The sequence below is a fragment of the Condylostylus longicornis genome, unplaced genomic scaffold, assembly GCF_029603195.1.
Source record: "Condylostylus longicornis isolate FDR11 unplaced genomic scaffold, ASM2960319v2 ptg000006l, whole genome shotgun sequence".
NCBI classification, from domain to species: Eukaryota; Metazoa; Arthropoda; class Insecta; order Diptera; family Dolichopodidae; genus Condylostylus; species Condylostylus longicornis.
In genome coordinates, this window is record NW_026577975.1 from 3,685,945 (window position 1) to 3,698,473 (window position 12,529).

General features: G+C 25.3%; 1 protein-coding gene across 5 annotated transcripts in view; it reads right to left on the reverse strand.

The window, feature by feature from the left end:
• The window catches only part of LOC129618455 (serine/threonine-protein kinase par-1), a 140,958-nt gene that overhangs the window by 88,125 nt on the left and 40,304 nt on the right, over positions 1–12,529 (reverse strand). For all 5 annotated transcript variants that reach the window (XM_055533208.1, XM_055533206.1, XM_055533207.1 and 2 more), the window contains exon 2: positions 4,082–4,198. In XM_055533208.1, the coding sequence (XP_055389183.1) occupies positions 4,082–4,198 (117 nt within the window). The remainder of the gene's footprint in view (positions 1–4,081; positions 4,199–12,529) is intronic.

Below are 12,529 nucleotides of genomic sequence, written 5' to 3' on the forward strand. Positions count from 1 at the left end.
TCAAATAAAAAATTGATACAAAAATTTTTTATTCAAATAAAAAATTGAATGTACGTTACCATCTTATGTAAATAATGCTTGGAAATCATTTGAAGAACAATTTGCCGGTAATTTCTTCCCAGTGTAGTTTAGTTGGTAGAGCATCCGCCTAGAAAGCGTTAGTTCACTGGTTCAAATCCAGTTAGAGCTAAAAATTTTTTGATTAATTTTTATACCCTGCACTTCGTGAAGGGTATATTAACTTTGGTATGGAGTTTGTAACTACTTGAAGGAGTCATCTGCGGTATGGACATATATATATATTCTTGCTCAGCGTAAAATTCTGAGTCGATTTAGACATGTCCGTCTGTCCGTCCGTCCGTCCGTCCGTCCGTTCGCACGATAACTCAAAAACGAATAATGCAATCGACACCAAACTTTCACAAGTTCTTTTTTTTGTGCCAAGGACGAGCCCTATTGTTATTGGACTAATTCGGACAACGGGTTCGGGTAGCTGCCATACAACTCAAAGAGTTTATTTTAAATATTTCAAAAACTAATAAAGGTATAAATATAAAATTTTGTATACATGTGTCCAATTATATTCTACACATGCTCTGATAATTATAATGGGATAGCTGCACCGGTTCGGGTGGCTGCCATACAACTTCAACAGCAAATTTTTCATATTCGGCAAAATAATAAAGTCAGATTCATGAAATTTGGCAGTCATGTGTCCAATTATAGGTCAGATATATTTCTGAAGTTTTAGAGGAATCGCTTGACAGGTTCGGGTACCTGCCATACAACTCCAGAAGCTAATTTTAAATATTTGGAAAAATAATAAAGTCAGATTGATGAAACTTGGCAATCATGTGTCCAATTATAGGTCCGACATATTTCTAAAGTTTTGGTGCGATTGCTTGACAGGTTCGAATAGCTCCCATGCAAGTCTAAAAGCTTATTCTTAATATTTGGAAAAATAATAAAGTCAGATTCATGAAACTTGGCAGTCATGTGTCCAAGTATAGGTCAAATATATTTCTGAAGTTTTGGTGGAATTGCTTGACAGGTTCGAGTAGCTCCCATACAAGTCTTAAAGCTTATTTTAAATATTTGGAAAAATAATAAAGGCAACTTCATGAGACTTGGCAGTCGTGTGTCCAATTATAGGTCAGACATATTTCTAAAGTTTTGGTGCGATTGCTTGACAGGTTCGAGTAGCTCCCATGCAAGTCTAAAAGCTTATTCTTAATATTTGGAAAAATAATAAAGTCAGATTCATGAAACTTGGCAGTTGTGTGTCCGATTATAGATCAGATATATTTGTGAAGTTTTGATGGAATTGCCTGACAGGTTCAGGTACTTCCCATAAAACTCCAAAAGCTTATTTTACATATTTGGAAAAATAATAAAGTCAGATTCATGAAACTTGGCAGTTGTGTGCCCGATAATAGATCAGATATATTTGTGAAGTTTTAGTGAAATCGCTTGACAGGTTCGGGTACTTGCCATACAACTCTGCCAAAAAGCTTATTTTAAATATTTGGAAAAATAATAAAGTCAGATTCATGAAACTTGGCAGTCGGATGTCCAATTATAGGTCAGACATGTCCGTGAAGTTTCTATAGAATGATTTTAGAGGTTCAAGTAATTGCTACACAATAACGAAAGGTGCAGGGTATAATTCAATCGGTTTATACCGACTGAAACGTTTTTACTTGTTCTAACTTGGCTCGTATCTTTCATTACGTCAGCTATTTGTTCTGCAGAGTTATTAATTTTCAATTTTCGCAAATCACTTATATAATATTAAAGATTCATGTGCTATCATTCGAGAGTGTTAACGATTAATATTTATTTTTCATATTCCATTTTTAAATATAGATATGCAAAATTTATTATGCATTCAATTTTTATAGTGCGAATGAATGCTTTGCAATTTAAACGTGCCAAAAATGAAAGAAATTTTCATTTTATAAAAAAAAATTACAAAAATAGAAAAAAATTTCAATTTTAAAATTTTTATAATGAGAACACAATTTTCTTAAAAGAAAGAAAATTTTTATTAAAAAGGGTCTGCAAATATATATAAATTTTTTATAACTACTAAACACTAGTTTGATATTTTTTTTATTCTTAGACTGTATTTACTTTAGATTTCTTTTCAATCCCTTAAATACTTAAGTTTTAAATTTTATAAGAAGAATTCCAAAAGAATTATAAAACCTCAATTTTTTTTTTGAAAATATCCTTCAGGATTTTATTTATGTAATCTTTTCAAAAGTAACACAAAAAAAAACAAAATAATTTTATACAAATATAATCAACTGAAACCACAAATAGTTTTACACTAAATAAATATTAATATACTTTATATGTAACCATATGTGTGTGGGCACACACATATTACACACGTATGAATAAGTATAAATAAATAATATACCGAAGAATATATATAAAGGTGAATCAAAGAAAACTTATTAAAAATTTGGTACTTTCAAATAGCAAAAAACAGAAAGAAAATATTTGGTGAAATTTTTATAGCATTAGTGATCGTCTTTTTTATATCGTTTTAGGTACAATGAACGTTCTTTTAGGGATTTAAAAGATTAAGAATTTTTTTTTTCTTTTAGTGTTTTCTACTTTGACTTAAATCTTACAGTTCGTAACAGTTCGTATAAAAAATTTCATAATTTTTTTGTTTTTTATACCAGAACGGTATATCGGACGTATGCTCTATACTAAATTTGCTTTACTGTTCGTAACATTAAGAAATAATGGTCTCAGATATGACTCAAGTGTATGTTTTTGATCAGCGTCGTGTTCGTTTCTCCCTCCACCCCAACGATAACTCTAAAATTAATTGAACCGAGCACACCAAATTTTCACAAATAATTAATACCGGATTTATAATAATAAATACGGGAACCGTATTTAAATTAAATGTGACCAAAGCAGCTGTTCGGGTAGCTTCCCTAGAACTTTAATAGGGCCTGTTATGTGTGATTTTTTGATTCCCTGTGGTAGCTGCCATACAACTTCAGTGGTTATTTGATTATATCTTACAAACTATTGAAACTACAATGCTAAAAATTTACGTAAATGATATTTCCATAATTTCCATATGACCATTATTATAATCATTATTTTCAGTAAATATCTTTCAAATGGTATGAGTTAAAAAATGGAGGTCATATAGTATTCAAGTTCTTTCACATTTCTTAATTTTTTATTCGTACGCTTTTTTTTTGTTTTAAAAATCTAAGAAATTTAGATTCTCTATAATAATCATAGAATTCAAATTAAAAATATAAAAAAATTTTTGATTTGAATATAGAAGAGAAACAAGTTGATTTTAATATTCCAACATTCGTTCGTACGGGTATACCTGTATGTACAATAAATTTGTACATAAGCGTGGTGTATGCTTGCATATATAATTCCAAACCAGAATTTGGTGTATCTTACGAATATCTTTCACAAAAATTTTTCGGGGTAATAATATTTACTAGTCTTCTGAAAATAAGTAAAACATTTATGAAGAAATGCCCCAAAAATTATGCAATTTTAAACGGAAAAAAATTATTTCAACCGAAATTGTGATTTTCATCATTTCTTTTTACGAGATTATCTAATTTAAAAACCTTCAGTTTTTTTATAATTTTTAGAATTTTTTAAAATTTTGTTCAAAACCCTCGTTAAAAATAATTAATATGTCGATATTTTTAGTTAAAACGAATGAAATTGCACTACACAACTATTTTGTAAAATTCTGGAATTGTTTGGAACTAAGTGGAAATTATAGTCGTCAATCGTAAGCGCGCATATAATTTCGTAAAATGAACCGTATTGTTCGATTTTCTATATTGTAAGGGTAGTTGGCTCAAAATTTCCTATTTAGCTCAACATTTCCTTTTTTGGCTTATCATTAAAAATTAAGGTTTGAATACGATCAGTTCAAGAAAATTAACTCAACTTTTAAATTTTTACTTTATAATAAATAATTAAATACAATTATATAAATTAATTATAATTAAATATAATTATATTAAATATACATTATATAAATTATATGATTAATATTTAAAAATTATTTTACCTGATATAATTTTATAATATGTGGATGATCTAAACGTTTCATAATATCGACTTCACGATAAACTTTTTGTAAATTACTAGCATCTAATTGTGATTTATCGATTATTTTAATAGCAACCTGTAATTAAAATAGAAAAATAATAAAAATTAATTTAAAAAATTATTAATTAGTGTGAAAAAAAGAATTTAATAATTTTATTTATTTTTTAAAGAATTGGTAAGCCTTTAATATTTTTAGAAACTAATGGTGACAGAGTCATTAAATTAATTTGAATTTATGAGCTTTAATTCAATTTAAAAATTTGATTGTAATTAATAAAATTCTTATTTAAGGAATTTATTAATTATTAATCGCTTTATATTGAATTTATTAAATGAGTGTTTTGCTCCTGAAAGTGAAGGTAGAAACAACACAAAGTTCATTTGTTACAAATTGGAATTACGTCAAGGAAAAGATTGTGTCGTATACATAGAAAAAGATCTTGCATTAAAACATATGAACACAGCTACATATGAACAGATGCTACTGCAAAATTAATAAATAAATTACAATTCTCGAATTACATAAAATTTCAATTTAATCAACTCATATTTCGAATTTTAAATAATTGTATTCCAAATACTTTCAATTCGTAACAAAAAAATGGTAAGTCAATAACCTAATTTCTAAAGAAGCAAATAATTCCCAACAGAATTACAACCATAATCATTAGTCTTTCTCAATTCGCATATTTCTCTTAATTCACATAACATTTTATTTAATATTTATCAAATAATATCTTATTCTAATTTTAAATCAATATTTTATTTATGTACTTATAATATACACAATATACTTAAACAATAATGCATATGCAATTTGTCATCAACTAAATACTTTAATGAAATAATTACTCAGAACGCACAAAAACATATACACACCGCTTGTGTATATAAAAATAAATATTCTCTTTCCTTTCTTTACTGTACATACCACGCATATTCGCCGCGTGCACATGTGTTTACATTAAGTATGCCATAAACATAAATCTTATGTAGTTTTTTTTTTCTTCATAAAAAAAAAATCAAAAATGACGCAAACTTTTTGACAAAATATTTTTTTTTTTAAATCAGAACGTTTTTTTTTCATTTTTCAAGGAAATGAGGAAAATTCTGAAACGTTTAATCAATAAAAAAGCAAAACAAAAAAAAAAATATGAGAAAAAAAAATAAGAAAAAGAAAAACTTATGGAAAGTTCAAAAACATCAATCAAATGTCAATGGAGTGAAAACACACACGTCACATATTGAAATTTTTTATAAAATAAATTATGTTCAATATAACGGTACAAGAAAAAAAAAGAAAACAGAAAACAAAAAGAGCAAATAAAAATGCGTTACTTTTTACTTAAGAAAAAAAAAAATACTAAGTTTTTCTTAGCGGAAATAAATTTATTTAGTTTCTCATTTTTCCATGAAATAAATGTGAAATATATTAAATGTGGTCTTCTTGTTACAACAGTTACTGTCCTTTCAATCATATTGACACATACGTTATGTTTCGACACAGAAGGAATCAGTCTTAAAAATGGGAGCTACGAGTAATAACGCAACAACAATTTAATGTTGTCGAAATTTGGGCTCTTCTGACTGGTGACGAACAAGAGAACGGCATAAATCACGGGAGGCGTGAGAGCCGTGCAAGAGAACGATAGTAATTTAAGAGTAGTTCAGAAGTATTGTACGCTAATTTTCACTTCATTTCCAATAATTTCCGATTTTTTTTCTTATAATAAAAATAAATCAAATTGAAACGAACGCCAGAAACGATAATTTCCATATATTTTTATTAAATAATATTTATATTAGTCATTTTGATTGAATTACAATGAAAACAGATGGTATAATAGGGAAAAGAATTTTCTATATAATGCATTTAAATATGTGAGTAATTGCAGTAATTTACAATTATAACGCATAAATATTCACCCATGTACATAAATAAATTCTAAAACTTTATTTGAAAATTATTCCCAAAGAGAAAGATATATAATTTCCTTTTGTCAAATTCAAAATCAATAAATTCATACGCACCCCTAGAAGTATGCAAAAAATCCAATTTTTTTTTAAATCACGTTTTTCTAAAACTTTTGAATTTTTTTTTTATTATATTTAAATTAAATTAATTATTATATAAAATTTTCCGATTATTATTTTGCTGTTCTACTAAGCCAAATTCTATTTTATAGAATTATTCTCTATTGAATAATGAAAGAATAAAACTTATAAGGTCGTTCTATGCACGCAACATACTTGCGTAAAAATAAATTTAAAATAATTTTGTAATTTTTTCTGATTCTTTCTTACCTATTTTTATTCATTTTATTCATTATTATACTGAACACGATTTTTTATACGAAAAAAAAGAAAAAGCAAAAATTAAAATCTCTTTTTATTTCTTAAGTTCATTTCCTGTCAAGAGATTCACAAAATCTTTTTATGTAAGTATAACAAGTAGCTACACTTTCATAAAAAACCGGAGAAAACAAGAATTTTAGTAATGTAATTTTTAAGATTTTTTTAAGAATTTCTGACATATTAAAATTATATTTGAAATTTTAATATAGACAGAGATATGAAAAATAATAATGTAAGTTAAGTAAATATTAGACATCATATACCACTATGGATTAAGGACATAACAAATTTCACGTAGGCGCGTATAAGCATTGCATATAGGAGAATACAAAAAAAACAAAATTTTTAAAAATGTAATGAACAAAGTTGCCTTAATACATTATTTCTCTTTTTCTCTGACAACATACATATGTACACATATAACATATAACATGTACACAATACAAGCATGAACATTTTGCATACTTAATTAAAACAATACTCTCCAGAAAACCCACAAAGATATTATAATATTAATAATATAATAATAAAAAAAAAAATAATTTCAAAAATTTCCTGTGGTTTGTATTTTTGCATGTGTTTTTCCTTATCTCTTTCATTTTAATAAAATATGTACAAACATACATAATATAGATAGACTTGAACCTGTAAGTATATAGAATTTTTTTTTATTTCTTTTTGAACTGAACTGCTCTTATATTTTTCCTTGTCGTTCATTCTCTTTTTCCTTTATTTCTTATTATATTTTCCATAATTATTTCTTTGTTGAATTAACATACATATACATATATATGTACTTTATGTACGTGTGTTATAATAACTTGCATTTATAATTCTATATATAGGTTAATGATCCAAAATAATAATAATAATAATAAGAGAAATAATTTTATTCCCCCTTCGCCCATTCTTTCGAAAAGAATTTATTGAAATATTCTCACATCAAAAAAAATAACATAAAAAAAATATTATATTAACATTTGATGTTGATTTATATAGGTGTATATATTTTTATATACATATACATATAGTTATGTATATTGCTTTGAAAGTATAATATAAATAAATTTAGATCAAACTTATAACAAGTTTTAATGTATGTTCAAATGTATAGGCATTTATTCTAAATAAAATTGAGTATAATGTTTTGTTCGGTCTTAAATTTGAAATACGGTATATTGAATTTTAGAATTTTATCAGCTCTTTGACCAATATCATAATGATATAGATCTCCAATATGTAGTTGACAGTATTAATCAACATAGTAAAGCTTTCGGTTTAAAAGAAATGTATCTAAGACAAAATATATGATTGTAAGTAGATCAATGGAACCTTACACACTATCGGACATTGAAATCTATAATATTCCGTTCAAAACGTAAAATTTACAAATATTTAGGGTGATGATTGAACAAAGGATGAAATTGGAAAAAATATATTAAATAAGGCATTGAAATGGAATGACAAGGAGCTCTTTTATCAAACACAATAAAAGTGCTCTGCAAAAAGCAATTGAGTTTGGATTTACAATTGCAATTTTAAAAATGCTACGAGTATAATGTTATATGGTGTAGAAACGTTATATAGCGTAATTATATAGCTTAAAAATTAAAGACATAAACAAAAATGAGGCATTTGTAATGTAGACATTTCGAAAAATATTGAGAATAAATTGGATAGGTCACACATCAACCGACGCATTTCTCAGAAGTATGAATACAAATATGAAACTATTCTAGAGTATAAAACTCAGAAAATTATCTGACTGTGGTCATGTGACACGCGGTGTTAAATATAATCTACTCCAGGAAGAGTATCTGGAGTACCTCTCCTGCCAAAAACCTCCCCTGCCACTAAATCGAAGGCAGGAGAGGTGTTGGGCGCAAGCAGGTGTCTTTGTTGCGTAATATTAGAAATTGAAACATATATGATATATCAAGCCTTTGCCCATCATTTATTTGAGTAGAGGTGTTGGGTGCAAGCAGGTGTCTTTGTTTCGTATTATTAGAAATTGAAACAAATATGATACATCAAACCTTTGCCTATCATTTATTTGTAATTTCGTTAAATTTAACTTAAATTCTGTGACATGGAAATATTATATATAAATTTTGAGTAATAAGTAATGTTAATGACATATGATATTAAAGTAATATACAACAGAAATTGTGTATAAGTGTGTATGTAAAAAAAATGTTAACATGAACTTATTTTAATTATATTTAATAATTTAAATAGAAAAGAGAAACCCTCAAGAAAATTAAGAAGTAACAAAAAATTATTAAAAAAAAAATTTTATTTTAATTATAGAGAAATTTTTTTTTTTTGATTTAAGAATAAGAAAGATATTTCCTCTATATTTGTGGATTCTATAACTTAATTGAATTCAATTTTGATTTATAGAAATTTTAACTAAATTTAATTTATTTTAAACTTTATTCAATGCTATATTTTATTTCAATTAAATTAAATCCTGCCGACTTCTACTGTTATTATGAGACGTTTTTTTAGACAAATCGTTGATTACTTTGTTTCTCCAAAAGCTTAACTTCATTTCCCCATTTAAGACAATTCAATATAGCACAACACGATACAGTTTTCATGTTTAATCTCATGTTTAACTCAATGAGGTTAACACTTACTTCCTAAAAATGCATCGAAACAAGTAAAATATGTTGATTGCCAGTTATGGTTAGATTTTCTTAGAGAAAGAGGTAAAATATTTTGAAAGGTTTTCTTTCCTCTTTCCCGAAAGAACTAACCTAAATGAGTAGAACAATAAAAATCCAATTGAACAACTGAACTCAAAACGGAAATCAAACTACTATATATAACAATCATAATTCGACCAATTCTGAAATTATAACTAATAAGCTTCAAAAATTTTCACACTTAAATAATTTTGAATAAATTTTCAATAGAATTTTGTATCCATCAAATAATCTTGAAAAAAAATCATCTTTCCAAGTTTCTTTAACCTATTTTTTGTTCTTGTACGTTACATATGAGCAATCTTCTATCGCATATTGTAGTAAAACTAAACTGAAAAAAAATATAAATAAGCTATACACGTCACTATATCATATTATTTGTAGCTGACATAAATTTTTGGCAACTCATCATATGGCATCATAAATTGATGAATCATCATTAATATTTATGTATTCATTTCAAATTTTGTTTGTTTACATTGTAAGTTCAATAATTTTCCATATATTTTTCAAAATAATTTTCACACAAGAAAACATGAAAAAAAAAACACAAGAAAATTTGAAATTTTCAAGGTGAATGCGTAATGAAAAAAAAAATATTAAGAAATTCGATGAAGTGAAAGAATGAAATTTTACATAAAATATAGGCACATTATATATATATATATACATATGTAAAATTTCATTTATATATGTATGTAACTATGAGTACATGAATTATTCAAATATATTACTGACGTACATAAATATTATTTGTATTTTGTAATTTGTTTTTTTGCTTTTGAAATTCGAATATCAAAATATTTTGTCTCTTCTACTTAAAATTAGAGAGGTGTAAAACATATACGTAAGTAATAATTTTATTAGAAAGATTACTTAGAAAAATTATTCATGCCATCATTTAGCATTCAACAGTTTCACTCATGAACGACTCACGAACGATATTAATTAAAATTTATTAATATTTTTTAAAGAGATATTTTTTAAAGACAAAAATAATCGAAAACCCTATTATATTCTGTGAATTATAAATATTAACCTTTATAAATTATATATACATTTCATAAGACTTGGACTTCAAATTACAAAATTAGGGCATTTTCGCAACTAGTCTTATACAGAACACAATGTGTCTGGAAAAAAATAAACGTTTTAAAGAAAATCTATAATATGTTACAAACGTTGAGGTATGCAATTTTTAAAGCAGTTGCGAATTACAAAACCAAGTAGTTACATACCAAAATTGAAAAATAAACAATTAATACACAATTCAGCAATTACAATTTAAAAGCTGAATTACGCATTAATGCCATATTAATGCAATTTCTCAGTAAGGGATAAATCAATAACAGCGTTTAAATCTAAATTTCTTTCAAAATGCACGTATTAAAATTTTAATTACTAATGGTTAAAAATATTCACAATGCAAAATTTTTAATCGAAACTGAAATTTTTAATCGAAAAGTTTTTATAAATAGATTTATTCTAGCTTTTATTGTAAATCATTGTCGACATACTATACCATAACTATTTCTACTATCATACCAAAAGAACAAACCATTCAAACATGTTCGACTTACAGACCAATTTTTTTTTTATTCTTTTCAATTTTAAATTAACATTATTCACTTTTTTTCGTTTAAGTATTATTTGATTTGACAGAAACCTACAGCCTCTCATACACACATTTATATATTTCTTCATATACACGTATACATACATATGTACATAAATGATAAATTCATACATTTTCAAGTATCATATGTAATATATAAATAAAAAAAAGCACTTGTTCTAAAAGAAAACCAAATACACATACATACATATATGAATGAATAATGTAAGAATAAATAATAAAAAAAAAATAAAAAAAGAAATAATTTAATCAATTTCAGGCACATTCTAGAAATTAAGATACACACATTTATTCAAATTGAAGTTTTGATATTTAATTTATCGATTGTTTATTTGTTTATTCTTCATTGAATTTTACACAGAACAAAAGAAAACATTAAAAAACAAAAAAAAAAGGTCTTTCATCCCCGATATCTACAAAATAATTTACACGAAGCAAATTCAACAAACGCATACACTCTTATTGACGTCAATTATTTGTATAACAATAACAATACAAAAGACACAAAAACAATACACTCAAATAACGTATAAAAAGAGAATAGAAATGAATTCGAAAATGTCAAATATTAGAAAAAATGAATAACGCTATAAGGACAATTTATAAATAAAAAGAAACAAACAACAAAAAATCTAATGAAAATTAAAAAAAAAGAAATGGTCAATTTGATGTTTTTTTTAACCCAATTCATTCTCTTTTACTCAAATACAATTTAGAACAATGTCAACAACAGTAAAAACAAAATAAATAAACAAAATTATTATTACATCATTGCTTCTTTACAGTTTTTTCTATTTTTTATTTTTATTATACACTTATACAATAATACTACCTTGTAGTATTAATTACATTAAGAGTCTCCCCCTACCGTCTGTTATATCTAATTATTACATGCGTAATTAGTACATAATAATAAAATATATACATAAAAATTTGACAGTAATCCTCTATTTCCATAATGAACTGTAATACGGCTTAATAAATTTAATTTAGATATTCAGACATAAATTGCAAAATTTAGTTTTAATTTTAATTCCTGTATTACAAAATTAAACTCAAAGCTCAATAAGATAAAAATTCAGCTTAAAAATTGTATTTGCTGAATTGCTGAATGCATGGAGTATTACTACAATTCAAAAATCTGGAGTTTTCCATATAGGCAAATAATTTGCTATTTAAAATTTTACGCAAAACATATTTCATACTATTTTAAATTTTTAAATTGCACAAAATAAAAAATTTTTCATATTCAAATTACAGCAGCAGACCAAGTTGTCGTCAATAGATAATTTATATGAATGCGTATATTATGAAATCTTATTGACGTATATTATATTTTATTTTTTGAAAATTTTTAATAGAAAGTCCAAACAAAAAAATTTCCGGAAATTATTCATAATATACTAAATTACATATACGTATACGTGTTTATTGTATACGTATATATAATGTACGAGTATGTAAATTTTATTGAATGAAAATAATTATGAATAAAATATGAAAAGAATATAGAAGAAATTAAGTACTTTATAAAATATTTTTGATTAGATATAGAGGATAATGTCAAATTGATTAGATATTATGATAGAATTTATGGACATTTTATCAATATTATAGGTATTTTAAGTTTAGCGAATAAATAAGATTAAAATCATCCTAAAATACCTAATAAATAAATTTAGAAATTAATTTTCCAAAATTCAAT